Source organism: Cornus florida, unplaced genomic scaffold (assembly GCF_030987335.1).
Source record: "Cornus florida cultivar Cherokee Brave unplaced genomic scaffold, ASM3098733v1 CherokeeBrave_3.0.0_Hap2_Chr03, whole genome shotgun sequence".
Lineage (NCBI taxonomy): Eukaryota > Viridiplantae > Streptophyta > Magnoliopsida > Cornales > Cornaceae > Cornus > Cornus florida.
The window spans coordinates 16,350,554-16,370,006 of NW_026775573.1; the positions used below are offsets into that span (position 1 = coordinate 16,350,554).

General features: G+C 34.6%; 1 protein-coding gene across 1 annotated transcript; it reads left to right on the forward strand.

Annotated features, from left to right (window-relative positions):
- Positions 1-361: 361 nt before the first annotated feature.
- On the forward strand, positions 362-18,661 carry LOC132299690 (mannosylglycoprotein endo-beta-mannosidase). The gene is made up of 11 exons (XM_059796455.1): positions 362-695; positions 2,508-2,646; positions 5,162-5,389; positions 10,030-10,088; positions 12,437-12,485; positions 12,985-13,215; positions 13,555-13,724; positions 13,823-14,027; positions 16,468-17,136; positions 17,229-17,456; positions 17,578-18,661. The coding sequence occupies exons 1-11, from the start codon at positions 550-552 to the stop codon at positions 18,373-18,375; spliced, it is 2,922 nt and encodes a 973-aa protein (XP_059652438.1). The 5' UTR covers positions 362-549; the 3' UTR covers positions 18,376-18,661.
- The last annotated feature ends 792 nt before the right edge of the window (positions 18,662-19,453 follow it).

The following is a 19,453-nucleotide window of genomic DNA, read 5'->3' on the forward strand; positions in this document are numbered from 1 at the left end:
CCTTTGTCAAGCATAAATAATTACTAATATATATATATATATATATATATATATATTTATAAAACAAAATTAAATTTTTTTCTCTCTATTCAAGATTCTATAATGTTAAAATGTACTGAGTCCAACCAACTCTAATTAGAAAAATGGAAGAAGTTTCTTTTAGAATCTTTCTTCTTTATAATTTACAAAAAGGATAAGAAATACAGGACGAAGTTTAGTATATTGTTCGTAATACAATAATCAGACATCAAAACGATAAATTATTGTTAGCTCCGTCAAGGCAGAGAATTTACTGTCTTACGCGGCTCATGGATGAAGCTGGGCCCACACTGATCTCAAAAGGCCAAATTCCACGCACACTCCGTCGTCTTGCTTCACGCTGTCACCGACCGACAAGGCGACAAAGGCCCATAAACACTGACCCTCACAGAGTCATGTATAGGGAGAGAGTGCAGAGAGAAGTAATGTAGAGAGAGAGAATTTCTCATCTCTGGCTTCCGCAACCCATTGTGTATGGTCTAGGGTTTTCTAGGCTCAGTTCGCCCAGCAATGGCGGAGATAGGGAAGACGAAACTCGATTCCGGATGGTTAGCAGCGAGATCCACCGAGGTCGACCTCACCGGCGTTCAGCTCACCACCACTCAACCTCCCTCCGGCCCGAATTCGCCTTGGATGGAGGCTGTTGTCCCCGGAACGTAATTATCATATCATTCCATTTCTTCTATATATATATATATATGTTTTGTATTGATCCGTTAATTGAAATTGAATTTTGAAATGGTATTGTTCTTGTTTTTTTGTTCTGTTAATGAATGCGCGTGAATTGATAGTTCGCCTACTTGCCTTTGCTCACAAATTCAACAATTAAATATGATCATTGGTTTGGTTCTAAATTTCGTGTAGGAAGGACATAGAGCTAAGGGCAATGAAAAAAGTTCAATTGGATCTGAAGGTAGTACTTAAAAAAAAAATGTAGAAGATAAAAAGGCAAAAGAGACTCTCTTTTTCTCTTAATAGACACTCATACATCAAATGCAAAAGGTGAACTAAGTGATCTATATATGTGTACATGTCAATATCTGACAGACACTAATTAAAGGATGTGTAGATAATAAATGCAGGTTTAATTGTTTACATTTTGATTCAGATATCAATTCAAATTTAGTTTGGAATTCAATTAACGTCCATATGTGGGTTAATTGCTGGTTTCGGATGTATATTTATTTTATTTTATTAGGATTAGAATATTATAGAGTTCGCGTTATTTATCTTCTTCCCTTCAGGAATTAGGGTTGAAAAATCCAAACTCACTCTTGTAAGAAGCATTACCTTTGAATTGTAAAACTATGATATTTTTTGTATGATATTTTGAAGAGTACAAATAAGTGGAATGAATTTCACCAGAACCTAATTATAGCTCAAGAGCATGATTGGAGCTCTTCATGTGAACATGTTATATCAATAAAAACTGTAACCAAAAACTGCATCAACACATTATGCAAATACCTTGGTCCTGTGGTTGGTTGCACAAGGAATTGGTGGAAAAGAATGAAAAAAAAAAATGTTGTTTAGATTTTAAAGAGATTAAAATCACATTGTATAAGGCAAGGACTTATAGTAGGCCAGTTGCACGGACCGCAATTGTCAAATCGAGAGACAATTTGTGAATTGGTATGAGACATCCCTTTCTATGAATTGCAAACTGAACAGCATCATGAACTGTGAGATATACTGACAATTTTAAAAATAGAAAGGTATATGTATACAATCAATGATATATTGAAAACAATAGGACAATATTGTATATCCTTTTCAGTGACATGATCTTGTCATCTAATGTTTAAGGGGCTTACAGTATTCACTATCTTACTTTCATTTATTTAATTATTTATTATTTTTTTTTTGGGGTGGGGAGGACTTATCTAAAATTGCATTGATGATGTTCTTAACATTGTCTTTTTTATTCTTCAAGAAGATGACTCTAATAACAAAAAAAGAAGGGAGATATATGTTGTTATGATATTTAAGTATTAGATAATTTCATCGTCTTAGGGGACATATGGTTCTAAATTAGATTAAAAACTGTCACGAGTATAAAAAATCTCAAGTAATTTGAATAGCTGATTTCTACTTAAGATTTTATTGGCGAGAAAGAATTTTGAAAAAAACAAAAAAAGAAGAAATAAGGGTTTTGATTTTTAATTCTATAGCGTGAAAGATCAAATTATTTATTTCATTAAGAGTCTAAAGATAGTCAGTAAACAGAAAAGAAAGCCAACTATGGAAGGACATTTTGTAAGACTTTAAAACTGTAAAAGTCTATACACCATAACAAATTTTAAAATCGCTTGAGTTATGATCCTTTGATCACATATATCATGTATGTATTCGTTATGTAACATCTACCATTCTGTATGTGAAAACTGAAAGGACAAAATAGTAGCTTATGCTTGTCTTTTCCTAGTTATTTGTTTACTTATTTAGGCTAACGATGATTTGATTGACAGCGTTTTGGCAACTCTTGTAAAAAACAAACTCGTGCCAGATCCTTTCTACGGGTTGGAAAATGAGTCGATCATAGATATTGCTGATTCAGGAAGAGAGTACTACACATTTTGGTTTTTCACAACTTTTCGGTGTAAGCTGGTATGCAATACTCTAGAACAATAGTTTATGTGCTTGAATACATGTGCTTACTCATGGTTTTTACTTTCAATATTGTTGGTTTTAAGTTTATGCATTCTTGATTAATTACAATTTGAAATATTTATATGCCGGTATATATGTGGACATCTGAACATCTTCTCGTTCCTTTTATTTTCTAGTGATGCTTTGAACTTACTACATTTTGTGGCAGTGTTTGATAACTGAATAAATAGGTAAATGGGAGGTTAAATAGTCTAAGTGATGGATAAGTGGCATTTTCTCTTCTTACTTTTTATTTTTTTGAAAAGCTAGTTTTTGTAGGTAATGTATCTACTACATTTTCTTTCTGAAGACAAGTGAAATTCTTCTTGTGACTATATAGTTAACGACTTTATTCCACTCATCCTCTTGCCAGATAAATCCATTCTCTTTCACAATACTTTCTTTTGTTCCTAGTCTGTCTCTAATGCTTCATTCGGTAGGAAGGAAGAAAATTGGATGGAAGGAAGAGAAGAATGGATGGATAAGACATCTCTAGGGAAGAGATTGCGTTCTTCCCTCTTTTTGATCGGTTGGATGAAAAAGGAGAAGAAGCTGGCAACTTACATTGTACGGTAGGAGAGAAGGGGAGTGAGAGTTTTAAATTGTTTTTACCGTTATACCCATTACTTACTTTGTTTACGGGGTTTATCTAATATTTATGAAGCATGGTATTGTAATTTAAAACTTCAATAATAGCCCCACTTATCTTCCCTCCTCTCTTCCGTCCATATTTGGAGGGATGGAAATTTGTGAAGGAGGCGACTCATCCATCCTATTATCCTCTCTTTCTTTATCTCCTCTTTACCGAATGAAGAAAGCTTGTTACTTCATTCCTATCTTCTCTCCACCACTCTTCCTTCCTTCCTACCGAACGAGGCATAAGCGACTCGCCTTCTATCCACAACACCAGTTCTTCAAAATCTTGCCTGAGTAATCAAAACTTGCTCCTCCTTCTCATCATGTTTATTTCATCATGATCTCACTCGCATTCTGCTTCAGCCCTACGAAGCTCATTCGTATGGAACCCCAAAATGTGGGATGGTCAGGAAGCATCAAGCTAATGAAAGGGACGAGGCAGAATGAGAATATAAAAATGAGTGAGCATCACAATGATAGATTTAGATATTAGCAGCAGCACCATTATTGGCTGAGGCGAGAGAAAGATGATCGAAATGTTTTGATCATGTGGAATTGGAGATGTATGTTTAAGTTGAAGGTGCTACAAGAACAAAAATGACGATAAAGATGATGTGGATCAAAGTTGTGAAAGAAAATGCAGTGGCCTATGATTGAACATATCTTTGGTTAGTGGGATGAGAAACTCACATTTATATAGCTGACCCAAGTAGCTACGATAAGCCTTTGTTTAGTTGTTTTAATTGAGGAAGCCCCAATTATCACAATAGATAGGCTGATTCAGATGAACAGTCTATGCACTATGATTGAGATTTTTCAACATTTGCTTTTTCATGGCATCCAAATCACTAATTGAAAAAGTTATTATTTTAATGCCTTTGAACTTTCAATATTTTATACTCATTATACTATCTACTGTGTTCTATATATTCATAGATAGATGATGTTTAATTATGAGTAATTTCCATGGCATCCAAATCACTAATTGAAAATGTATCTTTTAATGCCTTTGAACTTTCAATATTTTGTACTCCGTATACTATCTACTGTGTTCTATATACTCATAGATAGATGATGTTTAATTATAAATAATTATATTTCTATCGCTGATATGGAATCTAGATTTGTCTCTTGAGGCCCTTGTCTGCAATGGCTTATTTGAAACTTACACTAACATATGCTTGTGTCCGAAGGAGATAATAAAGACCTTGTTTTTCTGTCATTCTAGCACATGATTGAGTGTTTCTTTCTGGTGGTGAACAATTTATGTTCTTTTGACTGGACTGATGTCATAATTATTTCCGTGTTCATGCTCATACTTAAGGTTACTCCTTGTGAGGTATAGGATCTTAGTTTAGCTAAGAACAGAGGTAGATCTGCTAAAAAAAACAAGGTAGGGTAGATGCTATGAATATGTTTTGGAAGGGTGAAAGTTAAATTTTCAATCTGCAAGTTTTGTTACTAAGAAATAAATGGTTTACAAAGCTTATTGTGCTTTATGGAAAATATACATTACACAATTTTAGCATTGATATGCATTTGAATGAGAGAATAAAAGAAGAGGATCATTGCGATTGAGGACGATTGTCTCCATTTTTGCGCGCCTGTCCTCTGTATTTACAGTTCTTGTTTCTTTCTATTTCTTCCTTTCCTTTTCATTTTAGCTCATTTATTTTGTTTAGTTTATAGCATTGTTCTTGGTATTTTTGTTTTACTGTTACTATATTTTCAATATTTCTGTTGTGTTAACTGCTGCTACTAGTACTATCCTCTTTGTCGTTGTTGTTCTCGTTCTTGTCTGTAAATGACTTCTAGAACTTTCTTGAACTTCTTTCAGTCAGGTAATCAGCACGTGGATCTAAATTTCCGGGCAATTAATTACTCTGCGGAGGTCTATTTGAATGGGCACAAAAAGATCCTGCCAAAGGGGATGTTTCGGAGACATTCTCTTGACATCACAGACATTCTGAATCCTGATGGTGAGAATTTGCTTGCTGTTCTCATTCACCCTCCTGATCATCCTGGGACGATTCCTCCTGAAGGGGGTCAAGGTGGTGATCATGAGGTATTTAGCTATTTCCCTGGAACCCAATGGTTAAGTTGTTTTTTTTTCCTTCCCCTGTGCATGTCCATGATTAGTTTCTGTTGCTTACGTAGCGGCTTTCCTGATAGTAAACTAATTGAATCTCATGCGAGTAATATGATGATGTCTAAGAAATCAGAATCTAAAAAGACATGATATTAAAATGTCACAAAATAAAAATCATTTACCGGTTTAATTGAGGATCTGATGTAGGTATTTATAGTACAAGATTAAAAACTAAAGCAGAAAAAAAAAACTTGCTTAGAAAAGAGTAAATATTTTAAGGGGCCATTGCTTGTGTGCATTGGTAAAATGACTCGGGATGCCAAGTGTGAGAAACGGTTCAAATCCTGAAAGCAGTCACCTTGTACAAATTATAACCTGTACAAGTAATGCCAAGGTTGGGTTTTGTGATACCCCTCGATTCTAGAGCCACGGGTGATCAAGTCCGAGCACAGATCCAAGGGATATCAAACAATTAATATTTAAACAAGCATTGGAATACAAGATGAATTAAAAATAAATAGATAAGCTGAAAGGAAAACTAAATAATAAATTCTTATTTAAAAATCCTCAAATAAATAATGATTAAAATCCCATAATAAAATCCTCCAATCTTCTGATACCAGTAATTAATTAAACTACAACTCGGGAATCCATACTGTGGACCCCTAATAATATCCTAACTGAAATAACTGAATCGAAATAAAAATAATAAGTTACTAATGAAGAAGAGTCCTACGTAGAGTCGGAAGAATGAATGGCTGTCTCTGCTCGGCACGAACAATCTCTAAGACTGGAATTGACGAACACCTGAAAAATAATGGTGGGTCAGGCCCACATACAAGTTCTAATCTATTACATCCCAAACAGAGACCCGATACACGTACACATCCTAATTAATTCAGCAATAACTAAATAGTCCATATATAGATATATATACACACTAAAGGAACCTCACTAGACTATAGAGTTGTCTCAACCTGAATAGTAGGCAACATGCAAAACGCACATATAGTGGGCATGAGTACCTAGACCTACCAGGGTACACAACCACACTATATCTAGTTACACATCCCTGGCAATATACGCACCCTAACCACTGATCCTGAGACTCAAGCTCATATCATGGCATATAATTCTATATGTAAAATCCATCATATCCAACCATCCAAATAAACTATCCAATTATTATTTCAATAATATGTCATCCAACTATTCCGTTGACCTGACACGAATAAGTAGGACTTAACACTGTGGTTAATCCGTTCCCTTATTAAAAATAGGTAGGACTTAACTCTTAAGTTAATCCGTCCCTAATATGCCCCCATCCCATAATGGTGCATTAATCCATATCACAACCAAATAAAAGTTTCCAATTCAAGGATAATGTAAATAATATTTACATTTAATAATCCAAATAAATATGATATAAATCTTATATACATCCTTTGCATTTACTTAAGCAAAAATATCAATTCTAATTAGCATGCATTTAATTTACATCACAACAAATTAACATGCATCTCGACTAAATTGTACATCTCCATGTTCTGATTAAATTAATTTAAATCTAAACAATTGATTAAAATAATTTAATCCAACAATATTTAATTAATTTATCCTTTTAAAATTAATTAAATTCCATACATAGCATGTAAACTTAAATCATGCATTCCAATTCAAGGATAATGTACTTAAATTAAATAGATATTTAATTCAGATCCATCATTCAAAAATAATAAATACTAATTTAACATTCTAATATTAATCAAAATAACATTTAAAAAAAATATTTAATGCATAACTAAGTATTATTATTATTATTATTATTATTTTTTCATGTACAAGATTTATTTCTAACCCATATAGCATATCAGATTGTAATTGTTGCTTGTTTCCTCCTCGTGCAGCGTGTGAACCTTATGAAAACAATGAAACTTCAATTTAAAGAAAACAGCAAACTGATACATGATTCATATCACTTTGTAATGCTTTGTTTTCTTTCCCCTCGTGTGGCGTGTAGTCTTATGAAACAATGAGATTTAAATTACAATGAAACAAAACTGATATACCACATGTTTCCTTCCTCGTTCGGCGTGCGTACCTTATGATGAGTTACCAATTTTGATTTTTCTATCTATCACACACAGACACACACACAGACTGATACATACGAACATCATGTGAACAAAAATTTAAACACTACATAAACACATAATGGAAACCATAACTCAAACATATGTATCGATTTGTCAATATTAAAATTCATTACAAACCTATTATTAAAACACATGAACTGAAATTTTCAAATAGATCCATGTAATTAGATTCAATTAATTTATTTAAGAACATAGAATTAATCTAGCATGCATAGGGTACGAATCAAAGGAGAAGAGAAAGATTAAAACTTGCTTTCAGGGATTAGATAAAACCCTAGCCTCCTTCTTCCTTTTCTCTTCCTTCCTCTTCCTTCTTTCTCTCTCTAAAATATAGTACGTAATATATTTCTAACCTCTTTCACAACCCTATAATTATATATTTATAGGCAAATAAAAATAACCCTAATCCTTTTTCTAATCCAAGCCAAACTAATAATAAAAACAAAATAAAATCTAAATACCAAAAAGGTAACTAAAATATATGGTACGTATAATCTATGTGTAATCCTTTTTATATGTAATATATAAATATATATGACTTTCCTTATATATATATATATATATATATATATATATTTATTTATTTATTAAATATACATATACATGGGTAATTGTCCGTCCCCATTAAACCCCTTATCCAAGTAGTCCATGGAGCCCAATTGGTTGGTCCATTACTACTATTCATATCCAATTCCTTAAAAATATGAAAATAAAAATAAAATAAAAGAATTAAATTCCTAAATAAATACACACCATCACACAATTTCATTTAAACAATTAAATCAATTAACACATTTAATAAATAATTAAATCAATTAAACAAGTAAACAATTAGCCAAGAAATCAACTAAATAATTAAATGCAATTAAAATAATTTTTAAAAAATACCGAGACTATCCTTTTAAAATCAGGGGTATTACAGGTTTGTATTGAGAGTCGAGACCGCTCGTCCTAGCACTCTCGGTTAATAGGGAGGGCACTCAGTAATCATCCTTTTTTGTAGGAAGAGAGTATATATTTTGTTCTTATAAAAGATAATGTAACAAACATAGCTCGTCAAAATAAAAATATATCAATTTATGTGAGATACCATGAAAAAGTATGAAAAATGATCGCAAAAAATGTATTACCAGTGTTTGATTGGTACTGAGACAGAGAAGCCTTTTTTTGTTGTATTGTTTCTGTAGATTTAACCCATTGATATCTCAATATAATATTTATTGATTTAGATTTCTTCTACAGTGGGCTGCTTTATAGAAAGTTTTGTTATTTGGGAAGAAAGGGGTTCTAAACTTCCTAGAAAATACATTGGCATCATCAATGACATTTTAAGTATGACCATAAGACCTATCACAAAATTGTATGACTAACGATCACTACTGAGGAAAAGCAGTTCCCTTTCTGCTGTATTATTACTGTTAATTTAGTCCATGTCCATTAAATACGTTTTCTGATTTTTAAGATACTTTTCTTCAGTTTTGTCATTTGTGGTTAAGGGTGGTCTTTCCTGATAAGTTATAGTAAATTAGTAAATTTTAAACTGGCAATTCTGCTTTGAAATTGACGAATTACAGAATATGTTGGACCAAGGTATAACATACAGATCATGTTTGTGAGAGAATGAACCTGATAATAAGATATTGATATTGTTATTTAAAAGTTGATTTCTCTGATACACTTTAATAAGTAACAATGTTAGTTACCAGATGTACCACAGGCTTAAATTAGCACTGGTCTGCCAAAGATTTGTTTCGTTTGTTTGTGTGTGTGTGTGTTTTTTTGGTTTTGTTTTTTTTTTTTTTTTTTGGGGGGGGGGGGGGGGGGGGGTAGGGGGGATGGACTGGTATGTCAAAGTTAGAATGATATGTTAGCCTGTGTCATCTTTGAAGATTGTAATATACTTGTGCCTACCAACACTTCAGCATAGCTAAATTTTTAATTGAAGGTAATAGCCTTCATAACAGTAATGGCTGTGGTGTAGCAAACATGTTGGGTATCCTTTATGGCTGTTTTGAACTTTTGACTCTCAGGACATGTCTGAACAGAGAAATCTATGTAAATTTATATAAAAACTGGGATTGTTAAATATGCTTGCTAGGTGTATGTTTGACCACACATATAATTTGGTGCATAACTTACCACTAATAGATTGTTGTATGTCACATGGTTCCTTCTTTTACTGATTAGATCTTCAAGATTTGCTCTTTCTATTTGTTGTCCACATATTTTGATTAAACAGAAACTATGGACAACCTTGCATAAGTTGAATGGACAAATCATCTTTGAAGTTTTGAGCATATGAGCATTCTAGATAAACTCCATTTGTGGATATCCATGTATTTATGTGTATTTGATGCTAGAGCGCTCAAGAACGCACAGTTTCGCACAAATCTAGGCCTACTTAAGTGCATTGTTATTTTTCTTGTCACCCTAGTATGATCATTTTCTTTCTCAATGTAGATTGGTAAAGATGTTGCTGCTCAATATGTTGAGGGTTGGGATTGGATGGCTCCTATAAGGTGACTGATTTATCTGTCTGACAGATTACCCAAACTGCAGTTTTACGCTATTTGTTTCCATGTTGACATTGTTTCATAAGGTATTCTATTGTTCAGAGTTCCATTAAAAAAAATATTTTTTGCATTAATAATTATATTGATGCTTGAATAGAGCATGGCTTTCATCAATTTCTGAGCATATACTTCTTTGAAATTCAAAGGCAAAAGCCTTTATGGATAATTTGCAAATTCATTCATTTCATTGTTAATAATTTCAGCCTCACTTTAAGATAATACTTTACTGCAATGCTTTATGTGATTGAGAAATTGCTTGTCCAAGTCTTGGTTATAGAAACATTATAAATAAGCTTAATTCTCTATATTTACATATAGACATATGTATATATAAAACCATACTATTGGAAACTACAAGGCTTTGCTCAAATTGCTGGAAGAGTGGGTCCTTTGCTACGAGACAGAAAATAAAGTCAAGCTAGGAACTTGAGACGATGAGATGGTAAACTTTGTGTTCCCGTGCTTTATCAGACAAAATTTGTGTTACGGAATGTTGGGACACAATGATTCTTGACCTTACTTTAAAGTTCAGATTTTAGAATATAGAATTCCATCTGGAGTTATTTAATGATAATTAAGTACAAATTTGAAGTTGGTCCCTTGTGATCCCTGACAAACTTGGTGGTGAGGTTGTTGAATGCACTGGTTTTGAGAGTCTGAGAGAGGAAAGGGGGAAGAAGAGAGTTAATATGAGACAGAAGGGGGTTTGCTCCTCCGTATATCCTTTACCAGTTGCTAAAAATAAGACTGAAACTACAGTTATATTCCTAGTACATTTTATTACTTTTCGTACTCTTAACCTGGAATATGGGTGTCTATCATGCTCAGCTTGTTTTGTTTATGAAAATGACTCTTAATATAGGCTATGGCAATTCTCTTCTCCTTCATCTAATCCCAAGCAACATGGCAGTCTGCTTCTATATGCTCGCTTTTCATAAATATTATTTGGTGTCGGGTCGCATTGTGACCCACTTACGACCCGTTGGATGAGCCCCTGAGGAAATTTTTTGATCCATTTGTGCTCATGGGCTGCGGACCCTAATTAGTCTCTTGTAGCCCGATGTATAAGGGTGCTTAGGGTTTGGAGTGGGGTAAGAGAGACTCTCAAATTCGTACAAAAATAGAGTGGGGCTGAAAACTTGTAATTTCCGATTTTACACATAGTGAAACTTTCGCCGGATCCCAACCGTGGACGTAGGCTATTGCCAAACCACGAATAAATCTTTGTGTTCTTTGTGTGGCGTGTTTACTTTTCTATCGTGATTCTTGGTTCAACTTGGGTTCGTTGCGTTTGTCATAACATATTGAATTAGAAACAATATTTGTAGAAGTATGACTATTGTAAAACATTTTCACGGGTGAGCCATTGGCAAAATCCACTTCCTACAAAAGTGATCTGACTCTCATTTTCTATAATAGCTCTTTGTTTAGTATTCAAACCAAATCTTGCTACCACATTTTGTTTCTTGCTGTTCTATGTAGTGTGGCTTTCAGGCATGCTACCTAAAAACTGATATCTCCTACTGATCTCCATAGAAATGATCCACATCATCAAGAATAGTAAAAGGCCTAAATATTAGACCAACTTTGGAACTCCATTTAAGCACCTTTAGATAAGAACCAATGTCGTGGCCCTGGACTCTTCGTAAATTGCATACGATTCCAACTGCAAATGCAATACTGAATTAGTTATAGTTTCATATACAAGCTTTACTACCAATTTTTGCTTCTGCCTGTGAACCTCTTAATTGTCTAGTTCTTCTTATCTCTCACCTCTCTCAAGGGATGCCTCTTCCTTTTTCTTTTTTTTTTTCCCCCACACATTTCCCCCTTTTCTTTGATAGAAGTTTGCTTCCTACCAGAAAGGGTAGAAGAGAACAGAAGGATATATTCCAATTACTAAAAAAGTTCAGAGAGTAAATATTTTATATTGGTTTTAGTTGCCAAGCTTGCTGCTCTCCACTTCAATCACGTTGTATTTGACCCCCACCCCGAAGAAGGTGGGGAAGAAAGAAAGAAAATTAGTTTTGTTTTGCCAATGCTCTTGTATTATTTAATAACTGATTCAACAGATGGCTTTGTTTGTCATCAGTTACAGCTTGCAAATCTTTGCTAAGAATTCATCATCTAAAGATAAATAAGGCTAGTTTCTATTTTATTTTTAGAATTTTTGCTGCAATAACATGTTTTTTTCCCCTATTTTCTTAGTTTTTAATTGTAACTATATATTATTTTGATCAAATGGAAGCAAGAACTACTCGTTATTACCATAAATGACCTTTATCTCATTACAGGGATAGGAACACTGGCATCTGGGATGAGGTATCCATTTCTGTTACCGGGGTGAGCATTGGTTCAAATTTTGCAGTGTTTCATTTCCTTTAACAACCTTTTCTGTGGTGTTTTGTCATCAGTTCTTTGTTGGACAAACTATAAAGCAAGCTGTTGAAGGTGCAACTTGTTTAATGATGGAATGACTAGATTTAAAGTGGTTGTCTCATGATAAACGATTCTTAATTTGATATATCTTGAATTACTAGACAAATGTAACTTGGTCTTTTGACTATAGGTGCATGAGAGAAGGAAATAAGTATTATTTCCTTTCCTTCTTGATTTTAAATGCAATTTATTGGGTACAGTGTACACTATGTCCTGTGCTAGTTCCGAGCGAAAAGGGAAAATAGGCATCAACTACAAGCCTACAATATAATCTCCCTCTCTCTCTTTCTCTCTCACTTGATAAAAAATAAATAAAGCAATCTACTAAATAAAACTAAATTGCATTCGTCATGTAATTCATAAAATTTCCAATTCTTCATTGATGCATTGCCATTTGGTGCAGCCTGTGAAAGTAGTGGATCCCCACTTGGTTTCAACATTCTTTGACAATTACAGAAGGGTATATCTGCATGCCACCACTGAATTGGTAAATAGAAGTGCATGGGTTGCTGAGTGTACTTTGAACATCCAAGTGACAATTGAACTTGAGGGAAGCTTTTGCTTAGTAGAGCATTTTCAGAAAGAACATTTGTCAATCCCTCCTGGAGCACATGTTCAATATACGTTTCCTGAGGTCTGTTCTCGTATAGCTTTTGTTGAGCCAAGTAGATGATGATTATTATTATTTTTTCTAAGTTATTTATTTATTAATTTTTTCATAAACGAACTGTTTTGATAAAAAAATTAAAAATAAAAAATAGCATTTTTTGTTTTATTTTGCTGTATTTATAGCATAGCTACACCTCGATATTGATGTCAATTTGGGAGGTGTTACAATTCTTGATGGCAATGTAGCAAACTTCTTAATTTAAAATTTTAAAACATGTTATATGCTTAGCTTGACACTTGGTATCAAGTTGCTAATTTTGCTTGCAATACTCCAGTTGAAATGTTAATAATTTTGTATTTACAGCTTTTTTTCTACAAGCCCAATTTATGGTGGCCAAATGGCATGGGAAAGCAATCCCTGTATAATGTTGGAATGAGTGTTGATGTCAAGGGATATGGAGAGTCTGATTTATGGAGCCAACTTTTTGGATTCCGCAAAATTGAGAGCCATATTGATAGTGCAACAGGTGGAAGGTATATGCTTACTTTCTTTAAATTAGTTTTTTAAACGAACATTATTTCCGAGGTGGTTTATATGTATGCCTTTTACCTTATACTTTTCTACTGCACAGGTTGTTTAAAGTTAACGGGCAGCCAGTTTTCATCCGAGGGGGTAATTGGATACTGTCAGATGGATTACTACGCCTTTCAAAGAAACGTTATAAAACAGACATCAAGTTTCATGCAGATATGAACTTTAACATGATTCGCTGCTGGGGTGGTGGACTGGCTGAGAGGCCAGAGTTTTATCATTACTGTGACATGTATGGTCTGCTGGTAGGATCTCTCTCTCTCTCTCTGTTTTTGTGTGTGTGTGTGTTGAAAAAGAGGGTGTATGGATATGAGAGGGTGAATTAACTTGATATTTCCTGTGATGTTGAAGTCAGAGTGGTAAAATTTATTTTGCTGCTTACTTATCAAATATATATATATATATATATATATATATTTTGCTGCTTAGTTTCATCTTGTGGGAGATATGATCATATTAATTAAATGAATATTGCCAAAGAATCTCTGCCAACCAACTTGAAGACATAATTTTGGAAATCTAGCATAAATTGCATAGAAAACTTATAAAACCCACATATTTTTTAATCTGCATGAGAACTTTGATAAAGTGATATTGTCAATAAAATTATTTATAAACAAAAAGGTCCTTATCCCGTATGATCCCCATCAATTGAGGGCGTTGCCAAAAAAAAAACTTGGATAAAGACCTAAAATTTGACATTATATGCACGAAATGGTTGTGTATTCAAACAAGAACCCCTGTTCTCATGCTTGGTAGCGTGGTCTCTTTAACCACCACGATGAGCGATACCCCTTGCATGTATTTATAGAAAATGTAATGCAAATGCTGATATTCTTGTTCTGCCATACATTGATGACATGTGCTAATTGAATTGAGTCTATTGATGAAGAAAATATTAAATAATTTTGGCGTAGCACGAAAGATGAATGTTAACGTTATAAAATAGGGCATCCTGGTCAATTGGGTCCAGAAGCAACAGGCTATATATGATATTTTTGTATATTTACTATCTGTCTGTTGCTTGGTATGCCTTGATAAGTATATTAAGATTCTGGCTAGTGGCTAGTGATTGTGAGGCCCTAACTCTTGAGTGGAGAGGACACCAGAGACCTTTGCCCTTCCATACCTTTAAGAGAACATTCTCTAATCTTCATTCTCCTATACATTCCGTTCCATGTAAAGGATGTAGTGAGGCTGAAGTTCAGAGTTGGAGAATTTCTGCAGTTGTATATATAATCATTCCCAAGTATTAGCTTGAATGGTATCTCCTACGCACCTCCAAAACCCCCTCCCAAAAAAGGAGGTTGAGGGTTCAAGTCTAGAATAGGATATTTACCGATCAGAAGAATCTTTGTTCTTTCTTGTAGTGAGATGTTTTGTCTTGGAAGTGCCACAGAAAATAGGTAGAGTTCATAGATTTAGATTAAACAGGAAAGTATTAGCTAGAAATGTAGTTCTAGAATTATATTTTCCTTTCCTTTTCTTTTTAAGTAAATATTTCTGGAACTGAACATATTGATGTTCCATTGACTAGTGGTCGTCTAAATGCATCCTTTCTTCCCTTACTCTAGACAGGTTTTTTTTCTTTTCTAAATCATAGAAGGTTCGTATAATTACTTATCTTTCCTGGTGCATTTACTAGTCTTTGTTGTTCGTGAACAATCCATGTTACAATTTCCCCCTTAATTACTGCTAGCTTCCCAAGAATGCATTCATTTTCTTTTTGTATCTTCTTATGTATTGCCAGTTTCCAGGTATCCATCTCCCACCTGGGTTGTAGCTAAATTTGCCGTGTTCTTGTTTTTTTTAAACAATGTAATTTATATTTCCAGCAATACATTTTTACATGTAGTAAGGTGATTTAACAAAATAGAGTTCTGAAAGGCCTTTACTGGAAAAAAAATCTAGTCTGCAGATGAATAAACTCTTCTGGACTTTTCATCACGGTTCTAACCCAGGTGTGGAGTGTTGCAACAATGGCAGCTTTTGTTGGGCTTCATTTAATTTTAATTCAGGAATCTAATGTGATGCAAGGTCCTGTTCTGCATCTTCTAATGTAATGCGAGGTCCTGTTCTGTGTCTTCCAAGAGAATTGATGGAGGACCATCTCGCTCCAGAACATAACCTTTTGGCCCCTCCCAGTGGGATTATTTGAAATTTTTTATTTAAGAAGACTCCTGCAGGTTCATCAAAGCTTATGGAAGCAAAGAATGGCTGTTCACTATTTCAAAAGGGCATTCCAACACCTAAAGTAATAATGGTTTCATATCTAAAACAAACTACCAATTCCTTTGAAGCTACTATCACACTACCCAATAACTGGGATTAGGCACAAAAGAATAGGATTGAATTAAGATATATACTGACTTTCAGCTGACCCCAAGTAATTGGGAAAAGGCTTGGTGGTTGTTATTGTTGTACTGTCTTTCAGCTGACCTTTCCAAAAATGTTCCAATCCTTTCCAGCAATGGGGCCTTTTGACCAATATATGATTAGTTTAGGAAGGTTGGCTGGCCTACAACAGGCAAGGTGTGTGGGAGAAAGGATGCTAAAAAGAGAGGATTTTGTCCAATCGGGGTACAGTGGACCTCATTGGATTAATCTTATTCTGTTTGAAGTTAAATTTATAAAATCTGCCATTCTGCCAGAATTTTCATTCTTTCCCTGGTATGCTTTTTGTAGGTGTGGCAAGAGTTTTGGATAACTGGAGATTGTGATGGGCGAGGTATCCCAGTATCAAACCCAGATGGTCCCTTGGACCATGAACTTTTCTTGCTATGTGCAAGGGACACCATCAAGCTTCTGAGGAATCATCCTAGTCTTGCTCTTTGGGTTGGGGGGAATGAACAAGTTCCGCCAGAGGACATCAACACAACTTTGAAAAATGACCTGAAACTCCATCCACACTTTGAAGGCTTAAATGAAAGTGGCAAGTCACAAGAAGACATTACCAAAACTTTAATAGATCCTAGCCAATTTCTTGATGGCACGCGCATTTACATTCAAGGATCTATGTGGGATGGCTTTGCAAATGGTAAGGGGGACTTCACTGATGGCCCTTATGAAATTCAGAATCCTGAAAACTTCTTTAAGGATGACTACTACAAGTATGGATTCAATCCTGAGGTCGGCTCTGTGGGAATGCCTGTTGCAGCTACTATCAGAGCAACAATGCCTCCAGAAGGGTGGCAGATTCCATTGTTCAAAAAGTTATCCAATGGCTACGTAGAAGAAGTTCCAAACCCCATATGGGAATACCATAAATACATACCTTATTCAAAACCAGGCATTGTTCATGATCAGATTTTACTTTATGGGACACCAATCGATCTTGATGATTTTTGTCTCAAGGTAAATACAATCTCTATCTGTTGATGCAAGATTCCTTTAGTCTCCTCTTCTCTCCTTTTCTTGTATTGACTAATTCCAAATAACATTGTCAGGCTCAACTTGTTAACTATATTCAGTATAGAGCACTCTTAGAGGGTTGGACTTCCCATATGTGGAGCAAATACACTGGTGTCTTGATTTGGAAAACTCAGAATCCTTGGACGGGTCTTAGAGGTCAGTTTTATGACCATCTCCACGACCAAACAGCCGGGTTCTATGGCTGTCGTCATGCTGCAGAACCAATCCATGTCCAGCTGAATCTAGCAACGTATTTTGTAGAGGTAATTTGTGCATCTATAACAATTTTAATGTCTTTATCATGCAAATCATACATAAATGGAACACACTAGGTGTTTGAGATTGGAGAGGAAAGTTATGGTCGTTTCTTACTTCCATATGCAGGTGGTTAACACTACATCCGAGGAACTATCTAACGTAGCCGTGGAAGTTTCAGTGTGGGATCTGGAAGGAACATGTCCATACTACAAAGTTTCCGAAAAGCTATCAGTGGCATCTAAAAGAACAGTTCCTATTTTTGAGATGAAGTATCCGAAGTCTAAAAATCCAAAGCCAGTCTACTTTCTTCTTCTCAAACTCTATACTATATCAGACTATGGTATTTTATCTAGGAACTTTTATTGGTTACATCTGTCTGGAGGAGATTACAAACTGTTGGAACCGTACAGAAACAGCAAAATACCCCTCAAGATAAAATCTCAGGCTTTCATAAAAGGTTCCACTTATGAAATCCAAATGCATGTACAGAACACATCAAAGAAACCATCCTCTACAATTCCTCTTGACAAGAATAATTTCACTGTAATAAACAGTGATGATAATTTTGATATGGCCTCATTGGAACCTGTGCATAGTGAGATCGAGAAGAAACAGGAAGTTGGTTTAGTTCAGAGGATTTATAGGCATTTTTCAAGGGAAGACGGTGGTTTGAAGGTTGCTGAAATTAATGGAGCTGAAGTTGGAGTTGCCTTCTTTCTTCATTTCTCTGTTCATGCTTCGAAGACGGATCATAAGGAAGGGGAAGACACGAGGGTTCTACCTGTTCATTATTCTGATAACTATTTCTCACTGGTGCCAGGGGAGGTGATGCCTATCACTCTCTCTTTTGAGGTCCCTCCGGGTGTCACCCCACGAGTTACTCTTGAGGGCTGGAATTACCACGGTGGGCATACTGTTTATTGAGCAAGGTAAAATAGTTTTATATTTATTGTCTGTGGTGCTGCATAATGATTTCAACGAATTTTTACTGCCAATCTGACAACCGAGGATAAACTTTAATTTCTGTTTTTGCTGCTGTTGGAACATTATCACTGAAGTGCTCTTGGTGATACCAGAAACTAAGTGACATTGTAGTTCAAAGGACTCTCAATTCAATACCTTCAATTGGATGCTTATTCGCGCCAATACATGCAGTATGCGTGATATATATTTATGAGGATTATAAAATCCCAATTATTGATACCCTTCAGACTTTCGTGTGATTGGTGTTCCACATTATTTGGTTAGTGTGATTGCAATTTCAATCAAACCTAGAATCATTTTCAATCTCAGACCATTGCCTAATAGCAATGTACAAAAATCAGGCATTGAACTACAGAGGACAAACAATGCATCGAAGCATTTCTTTTACTTAAATTCTTTTTAGATATTGAACCTTTTTTTCTTCTCAGTTTTCCCGGATATGAGGACGAGGTAAGGTTGTTCCATTGTGACCTAGAGGTCACGGTTTCGAAACAAGGAAACAACATCTTCATATACGGAGGTAAGGCTACGTGTATCTCCCCAAATTCCGCAATAGCTGGATCCTTGTGCACTGGATCAAGGGAAAGGATTTGAATCTTTACCTTTTTCTTCTCAATTTTCTTTCTGGATATAGTCCTGAGAATAAAGAAAAGATGAGCCCTTATTTCAACTTTAAATGTTTTCTTCCTTCTTGTAATGAAAGGGTATCTCTACTCTTTGGGTATCCCTGAGGCTGGTCCCAAGATCAGGAAAACCAGTTTTTCCTCTTCATTTTTTTTTTGGGAAAAAAATAAATGAAAAGAAATTCCAAATATAACTGTGGCAGAAATTTCAAATTCAACTGTGGAAAAGTTTATCATGGGACATTGCTAAAATAAAAGGAGTTGATAATGCTAGATATTGTTTAAAAAAATAATGCTGGATATTGAGAAAAGAAAAAACAAATAGAAAGAAACAATAATGTTAACTTTTCTGAAACAATTCATAACTAGGAAGAAAAAATAAAGAGAATGATGGT